Source organism: Chlamydomonas reinhardtii, chromosome 16 (assembly GCF_000002595.2).
Source record: "Chlamydomonas reinhardtii strain CC-503 cw92 mt+ chromosome 16, whole genome shotgun sequence".
Lineage (NCBI taxonomy): Eukaryota > Viridiplantae > Chlorophyta > Chlorophyceae > Chlamydomonadales > Chlamydomonadaceae > Chlamydomonas > Chlamydomonas reinhardtii.
This window is the reverse complement of record NC_057019.1, coordinates 3411631-3427402: the sequence shown is the minus strand read 5'-3', so window position 1 is coordinate 3427402 and position 15772 is coordinate 3411631. Positions and strand designations below refer to the sequence as shown.

At 65.4% G+C, this 15772-nt stretch overlaps 3 protein-coding genes across 3 annotated transcripts; 1 reads left to right on the top strand and 2 right to left on the bottom strand.

Moving 5' to 3' along the window:
* Nucleotides 1-3206: 3206 nt before the first annotated feature.
* CHLRE_16g669905v5 (uncharacterized protein) lies at nucleotides 3207-6054 on the bottom strand. The gene is made up of 2 exons (XM_043071138.1): nucleotides 3710-6054; nucleotides 3207-3612 (listed from the first exon to the last, which is right to left on the bottom strand). The coding sequence occupies exons 1-2, from the start codon at nucleotides 5958-5960 to the stop codon at nucleotides 3584-3586; spliced, it is 2280 nt and encodes a 759-aa protein (XP_042915726.1). The 5' UTR covers nucleotides 5961-6054; the 3' UTR covers nucleotides 3207-3583.
* Nucleotides 6055-6154: 100 nt separating this feature from the next.
* On the top strand, nucleotides 6155-7733 carry CHLRE_16g669549v5 (uncharacterized protein). Its single transcript, XM_043071133.1, has 3 exons — nucleotides 6155-6643; nucleotides 6925-7018; nucleotides 7180-7733. The coding sequence occupies exons 1-3, from the start codon at nucleotides 6200-6202 to the stop codon at nucleotides 7239-7241; spliced, it is 600 nt and encodes a 199-aa protein (XP_042915725.1). The 5' UTR covers nucleotides 6155-6199; the 3' UTR covers nucleotides 7242-7733.
* Nucleotides 7734-9052: 1319 nt separating this feature from the next.
* On the bottom strand, nucleotides 9053-14754 carry CHLRE_16g669193v5 (uncharacterized protein). The gene is made up of 6 exons (XM_043071125.1): nucleotides 14520-14754; nucleotides 12573-14401; nucleotides 11578-12226; nucleotides 11156-11335; nucleotides 9984-10235; nucleotides 9053-9266 (listed from the first exon to the last, which is right to left on the bottom strand). Exons 1-6 carry the CDS (start codon nucleotides 14551-14553, stop codon nucleotides 9238-9240), a joined length of 2973 nt encoding a protein of 990 aa, XP_042915724.1. The 5' UTR covers nucleotides 14554-14754; the 3' UTR covers nucleotides 9053-9237.
* Nucleotides 14755-15772: the final 1018 nt, after the last annotated feature.

Here is a 15772-nt window from a genome sequence, read left to right as displayed (position 1 = left end):
TGGGAGGGGTGGCGCTCTCAGTAGGTTTGTCGGTTAGGTGTGGGTGTGTGCTTGAGGGGTGGGTTGTTGTCGACGCTGTAAAGGCTGGAGCAGTGGAGCCGGGTTTGAGGCCCAGGGCGGAGCTTACCAGCAGGCTGGCCAGGTCCATCTCCTCCATCTCATCTTCCGCAGCGGCTTCCACGGTCTTGGCGTCCAGGACGGGGCCGGACTCGCCCAGGTTGAGCTGCAGGCCAGGCATGGGTAGGGGTTCAGGGGCATCGGCTGCCTGTAGCTGGTGCCTCACCGCCGTCTTGGCACGGGCGGCGTGGATGGGCTTCGCGCCCACGAAGTCCGGAACCATGCCCGCGCCGGCCTGGCCGGTGAGCGCCAGGCCGGCAGCCAGGCCGAGGTGTGCGCAGGGGTGCTCCCACAGCTCGTCGGCCGAGCCCGTGTTCAGCTTGTACTGGTAGTCCAGAGCCGCGTCCGTCAAGTAGACGCGGCCGCGGTTGAGCTCCGGCCACAGCATGGTGGAGGCGAGGTTGCGGCCGCCGTTGATGCAGATCAGGATGGCTGCCGCGCTGAGAGCGTTGCAGGGCAGCAGGTAAAGCCTGCTGTCGGACAGGTGGAACAGCTGGCGGTCGTTGGCCTGCCAGGCGGCGGGCTGCAGGTCGATGATCGGCGCCAGCTTGCCGCCCTTGCGGGCGAACAGGAACTCGACAGGGTTGTCGCGGTCGAGGGTGGTCAGGCTCTGCACGGTGCCGAAGGTGGTGTAGAGGCCGATGAGGTTGGTGAGGTAGGCGTGCTGCGCGATGTCGGGGAAGAGCGCCTTCATGCCCTGCTCCAGTTGCTGCGCTACGCGCGCGCCCAGCTCGTTAACTCCCGTGTCGCTGAGGAGGGGGTCCAACAGTTCGATCTGGATGCCGATCTCCTCCAGCAGGTCCATCATCTCGGGGGTGGCCGCGCCGCCGTCCGGGCGGGACTGGAGGCAGACCGCGCGCAGGTAGGCGGTGTCGGAGAACAGGTAGAGGCCGCCCGTGCGCTGGATAGCCTCGCAGACGTCGGCGCTGCTGAAGTGGGCGTAGAAGACGTCGCCGTACAGCTGGTTGCGGTTGGCGCCGAGGGAGGCGAGCAGGTCGGCGTCGTGCAGCTTGACGAAGCGCACGTCCACGCAGGCGCCCAGCGGTGAGCCCCACCAGTCGCGGATGTTCGCGGTGGCAGTCTCACCGGGGTCCTTCGCCGTCATGGCCTCTGTGGATCGGGGCATGACGGGGGGCGGTGTAGGGGGCGCTTGAAGTGGGGTGTTGGGCAAGAGGGCATGTGCGATCGGTGGGGAGGAGCCATAGGTCTGGGCGCTGGTGTATTTCCCCGGAGCCTTGCTGTGGTGTTTTGTTCTCTCGGCAATAGTACTCAGTGGCGTGGTGGGCTTACCGGCGCAGATTTTGTCCATGGCCTCGTAAGCCATGTGCGCGACCACCTTGTTGGGGTCGCCCGCGGCGTCCTGGGCGTGAGCTGCGCACTGCACTACCATAATGGCAGTGAAGGGGAGTACCTGAGGATAGGGAGGTGTTGTTGACGTATAGGCAGGCATCAGTTGTGAGCACTTGAGGCGATAATTGGGTGCATGTCGAAAGAGGGGGCTATAGACAGGGGAGTGCGCTTGATCTGTGGTATAGCTGCAGGTAATTACCTTCTCTAGGTCGTGGCGTCCCTCAGAGGCCGCGAGGAAGGAGACTTTGCCCTCGGAGTTGGGCGCCGAGCGGCTCGCGCCGGCCAGGATGGCCACAGTCGGCCGGCGCTTGGCCGGCGTGATGCTGTTGTCCGGGCCCAGCTCCAGAATCCACCGCTCGTGGGTTTGCAGATCAAGCAGGAACGCCGCGGCGTGGGCGACCGGCAGCGTAATGGCCACTGCGAGGCAGTGGCGACGGGTTAGGAGCAGAATGAGTATAGGGTGTCGGGTGATGCAAGCAGAGTGGAGTAAAAGCTCGCCAGCGGTGAAGGCTGTGCGCTTACTTCCAAGGGCGGCCACCTTCTGGTTGTCGCTCAGCGTCCAGGTCTGGCTGCCAGCGCGCGCCTCGTAGATCAACGAGCGTATGTTGTTGATGGCCTCATTGGTGGCCGGCATGCCGATCGCCTTGATGGCGGCGTCGGCGATGCTGTTGACAAGGTCGCCGCGAGATGAGAGGACCTCGTTGAACTTGGTGATGGCGGCCTCGGCCAGCTGACGCAGGCGCGGGTCGATTTTGGTGTGCAGCAGGTTTTGCTGGATAACGCGAAGGTAGTTGCCGGCGGGCTCCAGCAGGCTGGACAGGCTCATGGCGCGGTTGAGGCAGCCGGCGCAAGCGGTCATGAGCAGGATGCGCTGCTTGCCGTCTGCAAGGCCGAGCACGGATGCCGGGATTGGTCCCGCGGCGGGACGCAGCCTCTGAGTTTGCCATAGCGCGATATTGCCCTCAGGGAGCGGATGCAGGATTCCTACAGTGAGCCCGGCTGCATTGTAGAGGTAGTGCAGGTCCGGGCGCAGGATGATGTCCCCGGTAAAGTCAACGTGAAAGGGTTTCATTTTTGTTGCTAGAGATAAAGTAGCATGATGCGAGGGCGCCGCTGTTTGAGTAAGGCCGGCGGCGGCATGGGGCCTCATCGCGCTTGCAGGCTCCAGGGTCACTGGTGATGTGTGCATTTGGGGAGCGCTTGTGAGTTCTATGGAGGCAAATGGAGTAAGTAATAGCATGGGGAGGGCGAGTGTGAGCGTGAGGAAGCAGAAAGAAGAAAGGTGTGAGGGCAGTGGTTTTCTCTTGATTTCAGTGTTTTGTGGGTTAGTCGGATTGTTTTGTCTCTGGGAATTCAATTTTCTTGGGGTAAGGGCATCGTTGTCAGGGGTGGGGTTTTTGGGGGTCGGGTTGTCTTGGGTTGGCTCCAAGGGTCTGGTTCGCGTGTGCTGGTGCTGTGGTGTTACAGAGTGTTGTTGTGTGTTGTTGGTGGTAAGTCGCGGTGCTCTGGCGTTGCGCGGGGTTTGCGATGTCGTGGTCTGACTCGTCTGTGCCTTCTTAGTGTGTCGTTGTTGGTGTGAGTGTTGTTGTTTAGTCTTGCCATCACTCAGAGGGTGCTGGCGAGCCCTGGGCGGCTGGTGGAAGTCCGGTCGATAGGATGATCGTGAGAACGTGGGTTCGGGGTCGCGTCGCAACACTGTGGTCCCAGGGAGCTTTGAACCGTGACCTTTGTGGTAGGGGTGTGAGGCCCCTTTACAGGGGAGTCTCGCTACCGGTCGTGTCTCCGCAATCCCTGGGCAGTTTGCCGCTTCGGAGCCTGCTCCTATTTTTCCTAGCTTTTGATCATTGCTAGGAAGGCTAGGGCATGGCTCAGCCACGCTATCTTCCGGACTTGGCCCAGTCGGCGCCAGTCTGTGAGTGCGAGCTGGCTAATTAGCCAGCATCTATTGGCAAGAGTATTGGCAACATTCTATATGATGGCACAACAACATTAGCGTAAGCGACGTCATAAGCTGGACACTCCAAGAAGATGTGCGTTAGGCTGGCCCACGCCCGCGGGCCAGGTGGCCCGCAGGCGGGGTGAGGACAGTGCGCCCCCAACCCCCCGCACCCCGTGGTCACCCGTGGATGAATGCCCTTGCCCGCCCTGTACAGCCCGCAAGGCAGGTAAGCATGTTGCAGCCGGTACACCAGCACCTTTGCCCCCCGACTGGCGTGGCTGTCCCACAGCCTCCGCCACGTACCCCTCAGAAGGGACGCATCCGGGGGCGGCATGCGAGGGTCGCCCTCCACCGCCGCAGCTGCTGCCGCCGCCGCCGTGGCAGGCCCCGTGCTAGGCCCCGCCCCGCCCGCCGCCTGCTCCTGCAGCCGCGCGGAACGCCGCGGCCCCTCACCCGACTGCTGGGACGGGGACGCATACGACTGCAGTTCTCTCGCCGGCGTGTTCTGCAGCCCGGCTGCCGCGGAGGTGCGGTGGAGCCAGGGGTCCAGAGCCACCGGGTTATTGTGGAAGTGCTGCGCCGCCGTGGTGGTCAGCTGCGCCGCTGCACGCTGCCACTCCGCCTCCCTCTCCGCCAGCCGCGACTGTGCCGCCGGCTGGGTCCCCGAACCCCCCGCCTGCTGTGCTGGCGCCGGGCACGGCATGGCTGCGGGGCGGGCCGGAGCCGGAGGTGCGGCCGGGTTGGCCGCGGTGATGGCCCGCCGCACGTCCCGCACCGTGTAGTCCGCCAAGCTGACACCCGCAATCCGGCAGTGCTCCGGGTGCACCACCACCCCAGCCTCCGGCGCCAGGAAGTACGGCGCCCGAGGCCACGCCCCCGCCCGTTCCCCTGGTGATGCTGCATCGTATGCCGCCCGCTCTTCAAAGGTCCACAGGTGCCGCGGCTTGCGATGCTGCAGCACACAGGCAGGCTGCCACGCCCCATCCACCGCCGGGGGCAGCACGCCAGGCCCAGGCTCCAAGAGCCGCCCCGTGTAGTGGACGTAGGACACAGCCCCCGCAGCGTTAGCCACCCACAGCTGGTCCAGGCTAACCCGCCACTGTGGCGGCGCCGCTGGCGGCTGAGTGGCTGGCTGCGGCGGATGCTGTTCCACGCCCGCGCTCCGCACGTGGCCGACCGCGGCCGCCAGCCGGGCAGGCAGCCCCGCTGGCGCCGGCGCGTCGCTGTACACCCACGCCCACGTGGTGGCGGAGTCCGGGCGCACATGGGTAAGCAGCGCCCGGGTGAGCGTCTTCCAGGGTTGCCGGCCTGGCTGGGCAAGGAGGGCGAAAGTCTTAGCTTGCAGGGCAGACAGGAACGCAGGCAGGTCGACGTGGTTGACACCCCCATCCTTGTACGGCAGACATGCCGTCTCCCGCTTTGGCAGCAGGAGCGGGTTCCCGTGCGACACCAGGCTGGCGTCCTCAGCGTGCATGGAGCGCGCAGCAAAGTGGTCCACCAGGTCGGTGAGTTCCTTCAGCTGCGCAGGCGACGGGTTGAGGAAGCTGAAGTGGTAGGCCAGCTTCGCCGCCAGCACCTGCTTCGCAATGTGCACACGGCCAACCAGGGTCAGAGACAGGGCAGCCCACAGACGCGCCACAAACGCCATGCCGCGAGCCCGCCGGGTGAACAGATCAGCTGCAGCCGCATCAGAGTCCCACGACAGAGGCACCCCCAGGTGCGTCACGGCGCCAGTGGTAAACGGCACCCCCGTGTGTGGGCAAGGGCCCGTCAGGTGCGCAAACCTGCCAAGGCCCATGGCCTTGCTCTTGTCCGGATGGACACGGGCGTTGGACGCGCGGCAGAACAGCTGTACTGCCGCCATTGGGACCGGCCCGTCCACCGCCGGGTCGCGCGCCGTGAGGGTCGTGTTGTCAGCGTGGTGGGCAGCAGGTGGCGCCTGCTCGCCACTGGGTAACAGGGGCGTGCGCAGTGCCCCTTGCTCCACCTGCCGCCGCAGAAAGGACGTCAGTGGCTGCATCTGGATGACCCACAGGGGTGGTGAGGCAGTGCTGCCCTGCGGCAAGCCGTTCAGCACTGGGAAGGCGTCAGAGGGCATCCCATTCACACACACGCGGGCAGAGCCGTTGGCAGTGAGCAGGCGGATCCAGCGCAGCATGCGCGGCCCAAACCCCAGTCCCTCCGCGGACGCATACAGCCACTGCCGGTGCACCCGGTCATACGCCTTTTCAATGTCCAAGAAGTACAGCGCACCACCCTGCCGTGGCGTGCCGTCCGCGCCCACGTCCAGGCGCATCCATTCGATCAGGCCTTGGAGGTACAGCGCGTTGTCTCCAATCCAGCGGCCGGTGATGAACGCGGTCTGCAGCTCATCCACAACTGCATCCAGGGCGGGCTGCAGGCGGGCGCTGACGGCCTTGGACACCATCTTGAAGTCGCAGTTGAGCAGCGTGATGGGCCGGTAGGACGCCAGCTCGGCGCGGTCCAGGCTTTTGCCCTTGTAGATGAGCGTGATGATGCCCTCCCGCCAGGAGGCGGGCAGCGCCGCCGCCATTTCACCGCCATCGTGGGCGTCTGCAGCGGCAGCAAAGGCAGCGGCAGCAGCAGCACACAAGCGCGGACCCAGCAGCGCCCAGAAAACCTTGTACACCTCGTACGGGACCCCGTCCGACCCAGGCGCTTTACCATTGATTGGCGGAGCCAGCCAGCGCTGCCATCAGCTCGGCATCACTGAGGGCGCCGTCACCGGACCCCTCTGCGGCGGCCTGCAGATCCGCCGGAACCTTGCGGTCAATGGCCGCCAGAAGCTGTTGCTGCGACGCCATACAGACCGGCTGCACGCGAAACAGGCCGGTGGGGCTGGTGCTGCTGGCGCCGCAGCCAGCCACTCAGCCGCCAGCGGCGCCGCCACAGTGGCGGGTTAGCCTGGACCAGCTGTGGGTGGCTAACGCTGCGGGGGCTGTGTCCTACGTCCACTACACGGGGCGGCTCTTGGAGCCTGGGCCTGGCGTGCTGCCCCCGGCGGTGGATGGGGCGTGGCAGCCTGCCTGTGTGCTGCAGCACCGCAAGCCGCGGCACCTGTGGACCTTTGAAGAGCGGGCGGCGTACGATGCAGCATCACCAGGGGAACGGGCGGGGGCGTGGCCTCGGGCGCCGTACTTCCTGGCGCCGGAGGCTGGGGTGGTGGTGCACCCGGAGCACTGCCGGATTGCGGGTGTCAGCTTGGCGGACTACACGGTGCGGGACGTGCGGCGGGCCATCACTGCGGCTAACCCGGCCGCACCTCTGGCTCCGGCCCGCCCCGCAGCCATGCTGTGCCCGGCGCCAGCACAGCAGGCGGGGGGTTCGGGGACCCAGCACAACACCAGACGTCCCTCCCTTCGGCAACCGTCCGAGCCATTGTGCGCAGCCTGCGAAACACCGGCAGGGGGAGGGTCAGCGAGCTGCGCAGGGTGATGCAGCTGCGTTTCACTGCCGCCACGCTAACCCCTGAAACCCTGTCGGCTCTGCCCACACAGCTTCTCACCGCGCAGCTCAAGGCGGCTAAGCTGGAGCACTTTGTGGCCATCTGGGCGGCGGGTGGCGCGCTTTGTGAAGTGGAGGAGGTTCAGGGTGGGTCACCGAAGTTGAACTTGCGGCTGACGCTTGCATCACCTGTGCAGGCCCCCTAAGTTTCCTTTTTGGGCGGCGTTTCTTTCCAGGCGCTGGCGTGGCGTGATATCGTCATCAGCTTATCTGGCGCCCATGTGTTTTAACTCTGGCTGGCGTCGCAGCGCCTGGGCGGCTGTGGGCCTTCCTGCACAGCGCGTCTTGCGGCGGGCTGGAGCCCGCGTAGTCAGCGCCACATCTGGCCCGTTTAGTTTTCTGCTTGTGTCTCCTCTGCCGGTTCTCCTGGGGTGTTGCTTAAGCAACCGACTTGTGGGGGTGGGGTGGGTTTGGGCGGGGCAAGTGCGTAGCGCTGGTGTTTTCTTTTCTGGCGCGCGGTGGTGGTGGTTCTTGCGGTTAGGCTGTGGTGTAGGTTGGTGCTTGGGTTAGGTCTGGCGGTATTTTTGTGCAACCCCTCCCGGGGGGCGGGGGGGGCCAGCCTCCTGCTCTGTCTGCCGGGTCGGGGTGGGGTGAGGTGGGATGGATGGGGGTGGTTGGTGGCGGTTTTCGAGGTGTTTGCTTTCTGTTTTCTTCTCTTTTCTTCTCTTCTTGCTTGCCCTGTCCGGGTTCTGGTCTCGGGGACCAGGCTGCTTTCCGGCAGTAGGGGGGCAGCGCGTCTGCCCCTGTTCAACCTTGTAAGGATGATTCCTCAAAAAAAAAAACCTTGTAAGGATGATTCCTAAAAAACAAAAGCTGTACTGCCGCCATCAGGACCGGCCCGTCCACTGCCGGGTCGCGCGCCGTGAGGGTCGTGTCGTCAGCGTGGTGGGCAGCAGGTGGCGCCTGCTCGCCACTGGGTAACAGGGGCGTGCGCAGTGCCCCTTGCTCCAACTGCCGCCGCAGAAAGGACGTCAGTGGCGGCACTGTACTGGCCACGGGATTTTCGGCAACGTGCGCCTCCAAGCGCTGCTCGAGCTCCAAACGCAGCAAGGGGTGAAACAGCAGGTACGTGGGGAAGCGCCACTGCTCCCGGTGCGCATGCGGCAGGTCGGGCAAGGACAGGGTGAGCAGCACACCGTTGTGGTCCCCAGGTGCCCCATACATGCGTGCGACATCCACCACCCACGGCGCCGCGGTGGCACTGACATACCACCGATCCAGAAGAGAAGAAAAGGGAAGAAAACAGAAAGCAAACACCTCGAAAAACCACCACCAGCCACCCCCATCCATCCCACCCCACCCCACCCCGGCCCGGCAGACAGAGCAGGAGGCTGGCCCCCCCGCCCCCCGGGAGGGGTTGCACAAAAACACCGCCAGACCTAACCCAAGCACCAACCTACACCACAGCCTAACCGCAAGAACCACCACCACCGCGCGCCAGAAAAGAAAACTCGCGCTTTCGCGCGCAATTTCCGGGATCCTCCAACGCGTCGATTCCTCCGTCTTGCGTCCTTCCGTGCCGGGAGCCTTAATTATCGATACAATTTGTGATATATTGTATGTTGCGCTGGAGCTCTAATGCAAACGCTGCGCTTGTGCGTTTGCCCCGCTCTGGCATAGGGCTTGCGTTTTCATAAAGTTACGCTTTGCAATACATACATAGAAAGGCGCATTATTTGCACGACAAATTTTGCTGCGCTCGGGTTTCAAGGTTATAACTCAACTCAAAACTGGAATAACCGGGAGGGCCCCCCGCGGCGAGCTCGGTGCGACCGCAATGGCCCAGTATGGCCGATGGTTGCAGACAACCCCCCTCCCCCAAATTCGCTATTGCCCCTTCCCCTTCGGGGGAAGGGGCAAGCCAACACTTCGGGGGAAGGGGCAAGCCAACACCAGTGCTACGCACTCGCCCCGCCCAAACCCACCCCACCCCCACAAGTCGGTTGCTTCAGCAACACCCCAGGAGAACCGGCAGAGGAGACACAAGCAGAAAACTAAACGGGCCAGATGTGGCGCTGACTAAGCGGGCTCCAGTCCGCTGCAAGACGCGCTGTGCAGGCAGTCCCACAGCCGCCCAGGCGCTGCCACTCCAGCCAGAGCTAGTACTCATGGGCGCCAGATAAGCTGATGATGATAATACGCCACGCCAGCGCCTGGAAAGAAACGCCGCCCAAAAGGAAATCTAGGGGGCCTGCACAGGTGATGCAAGCGTCAGCCGCAAGTTCAACTTCGGTGACCCACCCTGAACCTCCTCCACTTCACAAAGCGCGCCACCCGCCGTCCAGATGGCCACAAAGTGCTCCAGCTTAGCCGCCTTGAGCTGTGCGGTGAGAAGCTGAGTGGGCAGAGCCGACAGGGTTTCAGGGGTTAGCGTGGCGGCAGTGAAACGCAGCTGCATCACCCTGCACAGCTCGCTGACCACCTCCCGAACCACATGCTCCGACGTCTGCTTAGCCGGCTCGCGGGACCAGTACGCACACCAGACGGCGTACAAGAAGGTGGCCCGCAAAGTGCTCCACAGCAGCGCGCCCGCCCCCCGCGCGCGGGCCTGAGGCCCACATACCCATGCGGTCCCCCAGCATGAAGCCCGCGTCCGTCACTGGCGGCGCCGCTGCCTGGGGCGCAACGCAGGCCCACAGCTGCTGCAGCCACGTCCTTGCCTGCGCATAAGCTGGACACTCCAGGAAGATGTGCGTCAGGCTGGCCCACGCCCGCGGGCCAGGTGGCCCGCAGGCGGGGTGAGGACAGTGCGCCCCCAACCCCCCGCACCCCGTGGTCACCCGTGGCCGAATGCCCTTGCCCGCCCTGTACAGCCCGCAAGGCAGGTAAGCATGTTGCAGCCGGTACACCAGCACCTTTGCCCCCGGACTGGCGTGGCTGTCCCACAGCCTCCGCCACGTACCCCTCAGAAGGGACGCATCCGGGGGCGGCATGCGAGGGTCGCCCTCCACCGCCGCCGCTGCTGCCGCCGCCGCCGTGGCAGGCCCCGTGCTAGGTCCCGCCCCGCCCGCCGCCTGCTCCTGCAGCCGCGCGGACCGCCGCGGCCCCTCACCCGACTGCTGGGACGGGGACGCATACGACTGCAGTTCTCTCGCCGGCGTGTTCTGCTGCCCGGCTGCCGCGGAGGTGCGGTGGAGCCAGGGGTCCAGAGCCACCGGGTTATTGTGGAAGTGCTGCGCCGCCGTGGTGGTCAGCTGCGCCGCTGCACGCTGCCACTCTGCCTCCCGCTCCGCCAGCCGCGACTGTGCCGCCGGCTGGGTCCCCGAACCCCCCGCCTGCTGTGCTGGCGCCGGGCACGGCATGGCTGCGGGGCGGGCCGGAGCCGGAGGTGCGGCCGGGTTAGCCGCGGTGATGGCCCGCCGCACGTCCCGCACAGTGTAGTCCGCCAAGCTGACACCCGCAATCCGGCAGTGCGCCGGGTGCACCACCACCCCAGCCTCCGGCGCCAGGAAGTACGGCGCCCGAGGCCACGCCCCCGCCCGTTCCCCTGGTGATGCTGCATCGTACGCCGCCCGCTCTTCAAAGGTCCAAAGGTTTTCTTTGAGGAATCATCCTTACAAGGTTGAACAGGGGCAGACGCGCTGCCCCCCTGCTGCCTGAAAGCAGCCTGGTCCCCGAGACCAGAACCCTGATAGGGCAAGAAGAGAAGAAAAGAGAAGAAAACAGAAAGCAAACACCTCGAAAACGCCAGCAACCACCAATCCCACCCCATCCCACCCCGACCCGGCAGACAGAGCAGGAGGCTGGCCCCCCCGCCCCCCGGGAGGGGTTGCACAAAAAACACCGCCAGACCTAACCCAAGCACCAACCTACACCACAGCCTAACCGCAAGAACCACCACCACCGCGCGCCAGAAGAGAAAACACCAGCGCTACGCACTCGCCCTGCCCAAACCCACCCCACCCCCACAAGTCGGTTGCTTAAGCAACACCCCAGGAGAACCCAGGAGAACCGGCAGAGGAGACACAAGCAGAAAACTAAACGGGCCAGATGTGGCGCTGACTACGCGGGCTCCAGCCCGCCGCAAGACGCGCTGTGCAGGAAGGCCCACAGCCGCCCAGGCGCTGCGACGCCAGCCAGAGCTAAAACACATGGGCGCCAGATAAGCTGATGACGATATCACGCCACGCCAGCGCCTGGAAAGAAACGCCGCCCAAAAGGAAACCTAGGGGGCCTGCACAGGTGATGCAAGCGTCAGCCGCAAGTTCAACTTCGGTGACCCACCCTGAACCTCCTCCACTTCACAAAGCGCGCCACCCGCCGTCCAGATGGCAACAAAGTGCGCCAGCTTAGCCGCCTTGAGCTGTGCGGTGAGAAGCTGTGTGGGCAGAGCCGACAGGGTTTCAGGGGTTAGCGTGGCGGCAGTGAAACGCAGGCCCACAGCTGCTGTAGCCACGTCCTTGCCTGCGCATAAGCTGGACACTCCAGGAAGATGTGTGTCAGGCTGGCCCACGCCCGCGGGCCAGGTGGCCCGCAGGCGGGGTGAGGACAGTGCGCCCCCAACCCCCCGCACCCCGTGGTCACCCGTGGCCGAATGCCCTTGCCCGCCCTGTACAGCCCGCAAGGCAGGTAAGCATGTTGCAGCCGGTACACCAGCACCTTTGCCCCCCGACTGGCGTGGCTGTCCCACAGCCTCCGCCACGTACCCCGCAGAAGGGACGCATCCGGGGGCGGCGTGCGAGGGTCGCCCGCCACCGCCACCGCTGCTGCCGCCGCCGCCGTGGCAGGCCCCGTGCTAGGCCCCGCCCCGCCCGCCGCCTGCTCCTGCAGCCGCGCGGAACGCCGCGGCCCCTCACCCGACTGCTGGGACGGGGACGCATACGACTGCAGCTCTCTCGCCGGCGTGTTCTGCTGCCCGGCTGCCGCGGAGGTGCGGTGGAGCCAGGGGTCCAGAGCCACCGGGTTATTGTGGAAGTGCTGCGCCGCCGTGGTGGTCAGCCGCGCCGCTGCACGCTGCCACTCCGCCTCCCGCTCCGCCAGCCGCGACTGTGCCGCCGGCTGGGTCCCCGGACCCCCCGCCTGCTGCGCTGGCGCCGGGCACGGCATGGCTGCGGGGCGGGCCGGAGCCAGAGGTGCGGCCGGGTTGGCCGCGGTGATGGCCCGCCGCACGTCCCGCACCGTGTAGTCCGCCAAGCTGACACCCGCAATCCGGCAGTGCTCCGGGTGCACCACCACCCCAGCCTCCGGCGCCAGGAAGTACGGCGCCCGAGGCCACGCCCCCGCCCGTTCCCCTGGTGATGCTGCATCGTACGCCGCCCGCTCTTCAAAGGTCCACAGGTGCCGCGGCTTGCGGTGCTGCAGCACACAGGCAGGCTGCCATGCCCCATCCACCGCCGGGGGCAGCACGCCAGGCCCAGGCTCCAAGAGCCGCCCCGTGTAATGGACGTAGGACACAGCCCCCGCAGCGTTAGCCACCCACAGCTGGTCCAGGCTAACCCGCCACTGTGGTGGCGCCGCTGGCGGCTGAGTGGCTGGCTGCGGCGGATGCTGTTCCACGCCCGCGCTCGCTCCACACGTGGCCGACCGCGGCCGCCAGCCGGGCAGGCAGCCCCGCTGGCGCCGGCGCGTCGCTGTACACCCACGCCCACGTGGTGGCAGAGTCTTGTAAGGATGATTCCTAAAAAAAAAAGGCCGGGCGCACATGGGTAAGCAGCGCCCGGGTGAGCGTCTTCCAGGGTTGCCGGCCTGGCTGGGCAAGGAGGGCGAAAGTCTTAGCTTGCAGGGCAGACAGGAACGCAGGCAGGTCGACGTGGTTGACACCCCCATCCTTGTACGGCAGACAGGTCGTTTCCCGCTTTGGCAGCAGGAGCGGGTTCCCGTGCGACACCAGGCTGGCATCCTCAGCGTGCACGGAGCGCGCAGCAAAGTGGTCCACCAGGTCGGTGAGTTCCTTCAGCTGCGCAGGCGACGGGTTGAGGAAGCTGAAGTGGTAGGCCAGCTTCGCCGCCAGCACCTGCTTCGCAATGTGCACACGGCCAACCAGGGTCAGAGACAGGGCAGCCCACAGACGCGCCACAAACGCCATGCCGCGAGCCCGCCGGGTGAACAGATCAGCTGCAGCCGCATCAGAGTCCCACGACAGAGGCACCCCCAGGTGCGTCACGGCGCCAGTGGTAAACGGCACCCCCGTGTGTGGGCAAGGGCCCGTCAGGTGCGCAAACCTGCCAAGGCCCATGGCCTTGCTCTTGTCCGGATGGACACGGGCGTTGGACGCGCGGCAGAACAGCTGTACTGCCGCCATCAGGACCGGCCCGTCCACCGCCGGGTCGCGCGCCGTGAGGGTCGTGTCATCAGCGTGGTGGGCAGCAGGTGGCGCCTGCTCGCCGCTGGGTGACAGGGGCGTGCGCAGTGCCCCTTGCTCCACCTGCCGCCGCAGAAAGGACGTCAGTGGCTGCATCTGGATGACCCACAGGGGTGGTGAGGCGGTGCTGCCCTGCGGCAAGCCGTTCAGCACTGGGAAGGCGTCAGAGAGCATCCCGTTCACACACACGTGGGCAGAGCCGTTGGCAGTGAGCAGGCGGATCCAGCGCAGCATGCGCGGCCCAAACCCCAGTCCCTCTGCGGACGCATACAGCCACTGCCGGTGCACCCGGTCATACGTTTCAATGTCCAAGAAGTACAGCGCACCACCCTGCCGTGGCGTGCCGTCCGCGCCCACGTCCAGGCGCATCCATTCGATCAGGCCTTGGAGGTACAGCGCGTTGTCTCCAATCCAGCGCCCGGTGATGAACGCGGTCTGCAGCTCATCCACAACTGCATCCAGGGCGGGCTGCAGGCGGGCGCTGACGGCCTTGGACACCATCTTGAAGTCGCAGTTGAGCAGCGTGATGGGCTGGTACGACGCCAGCTCGGCGCGGTCCAGGCTTTTGCCCTTGTAGATGAGCGTGATGATGCCCTCCCGCCAGGAGGCGGGCAGTGCCGCCGCCATTTCACCGCCATCGTGGGCGTCTGCAGCGGCAGCAAAGGCAGCGGCAGCAGCAGCACACAAGCGCGGACCCAGCAGCGCCCAGAAAACCTTGTACACCTCGTACGGGACCCCGTCCGACCCAGGCGCTTTACCATTGGCGGAGCCAGCCAGCGCTGCCATCAGCTCGGCATCACTGAGGGCGCCGTCACCGGACCCCTCTGCGGCGGCCTGCAGATCCGCCGGAACCTTGCGGTCAATGGCCGCCAGAAGCTGTTGCTGCGACGCCGTACAGACCGGCTGCACGCGGAACAGGCCGGTGGGGCTGGTGCTGCTGTACATGGCTGCGGCGGCTGCGGAGACAGTGTTGCGCGTGCCCGGCCCCGTGAGCGCCACAGGCGCCAGTTGCCCCGGCACCTTCAAGTGCGTGATGGGCTCCTGCGCGCCGGCTGCTGACGCCGACTCCGAGTCCCAGACAGTGAAGCCCAGGAGCCCGTCCCCGGCAGGAAGGTGGAGCAGAGCAGTGCACACCAGAGGCGGACCACACCACTCCACCCGAAATCCCACTACGGGCTTTTAAATTCATCCTTGGGCTGTACAGGGCGGGCAAGGGCATTCGGCCACGGGTGACCACGGGGTGCGGGGGGTTGGGGGCGCACTGTCCTCACCCCGCCTGCGGGCCACCTGGCCCGCGGGCGTGGGCCAGCCTGACGCACATCTTCCTGGAGTGTCCAGCTTATGCGCAGGCGAGGACGTGGCTGCAGCAGCTGTGGGCCTGCGTTGCGCCCCAGGCAGCGGCGCCGCCAGTGACGGACGCGGGCTTCATGCTGGGGGACCGCATGGCTTCTCACCGCACAGCTCAAGGCGGCTAAGCTGGAGCACTTTGTTGCCATCTGGTCGGCGGATGGCGCGCTTTGTGAAGTGGAGGAGGTTCAGGGTGGGTTACCGAAGTTGAAATAGCGGCTGACGCTTGCATCACCTGTGCAGGCCCCCTAGATTTCCTTTTAGGCGGCGTTTCTTTCCAGGCGCTGGCGTGGCGTATTATCATCATCAGCTTATCTGGCGCCCATGTGTTTTAGCTCTGGCTGGCGTCGTAGCGCCTGGGCGGCTGTGGGCCTTCCTGCACAGCGCATCTTTTTCTTTTTGAGGAATCATCCTTACCGATCTTGCAGCGGGCTGGAGCCCGCTTAGTCAGCGCCACATCTGGCCCGTTTAGTTTTCTGCTTGTGTCTCCTCTGCCGGTTCTCCTGGGGTGTTGCTTAAGCAACCAGCTTGTGGGGGTGGGGTGAGTTTGGGCGGGGCGAGTGCGTAGCGCTGGTGTTTTCTTTTCTGGCGCGCGGTGGTGGTGGTTCTTGCGGTTAGGCTGTGGTGTAGGTTGGTGCTTGGGTTAGGTCTGGCAGTGTTTTTGTGCAACCCCTCCCGGGGGGCGGGGGGGCCAGCCTCCTGCTCTGTCTGCCGGGTCGGGATGGGGTGGGGTGGATGGGGGTGGTTGGTGGCGGTTTCGAGGTGTTTGCTTTCTATTTTCTTCTCTTTTCTTCTCTTCTTGCCCTGTCCGGGTTCTGGTCTCGGGGACCAGGCTGCTTTCAGGCGGCAGGGGGGCAGCGCGTCTGCCCCTGTTCAACCTTGTAAGGATGATTCCTAAAAAACAAAATGATTCCCAAAAAACAAAATGATTCCTAAAAAACAAAAGCTGTACTTGATTCCTCAAAAAAAAAAGGCAGCAGTCGGTTCCGCCAGCGCTGGCGTGGGATTGGGTGTTTAAGATGAGGGCTGTAGGCGGCGGCGGCGCGGGTGGGCGCAATGGCAGCAGTGCGGCGGTGCCCCCCCAAACACACACACACACACACACAGACACACACACACACACACACACACACACACACACACTCAGGGACACACACACACACACACACACACACACACACACACACACACAC

Bases quoted from the DNA above. Each gene is read 5' to 3' on its own strand.
- CHLRE_16g669905v5 (XM_043071138.1), bottom strand. From the start codon at position 5,960: ATGGCGGCGGCGCTGCCCGCCTCCTGGCGGGAGGGCATCATCACGCTC. The intron at 3,613-3,709 runs GTACGTGGCGGA...CGGGCTGTACAG, and splicing joins GGATGCGTCCCTTCTGAGGG to GGCGGGCAAGGGCATTCATC.
- CHLRE_16g669549v5 (XM_043071133.1), top strand. From the start codon at position 6,200: ATGGCCGCCAGAAGCTGTTGCTGCGACGCCATACAGACCGGCTGCACG. The intron at 6,644-6,924 runs GTGCGGGACGTG...CTGCCCACACAG, and splicing joins TCAGCTTGGCGGACTACACG to CTTCTCACCGCGCAGCTCAA. The intron at 7,019-7,179 runs GTGGGTCACCGA...CTGGCGTCGCAG, and splicing joins TGAAGTGGAGGAGGTTCAGG to CGCCTGGGCGGCTGTGGGCC.
- CHLRE_16g669193v5 (XM_043071125.1), bottom strand. From the start codon at position 14,553: ATGTGCGTCAGGCTGGCCCACGCCCGCGGGCCAG. The intron at 14,402-14,519 runs GTGGCCCGCAGG...AAAAGCCCGTAG, and splicing joins GGCCCACGCCCGCGGGCCAG to TGGGATTTCGGGTGGAGTGG. The intron at 11,336-11,577 runs GTACGTGGCGGA...GCTTATGCGCAG, and splicing joins GGATGCGTCCCTTCTGCGGG to GCAAGGACGTGGCTACAGCA.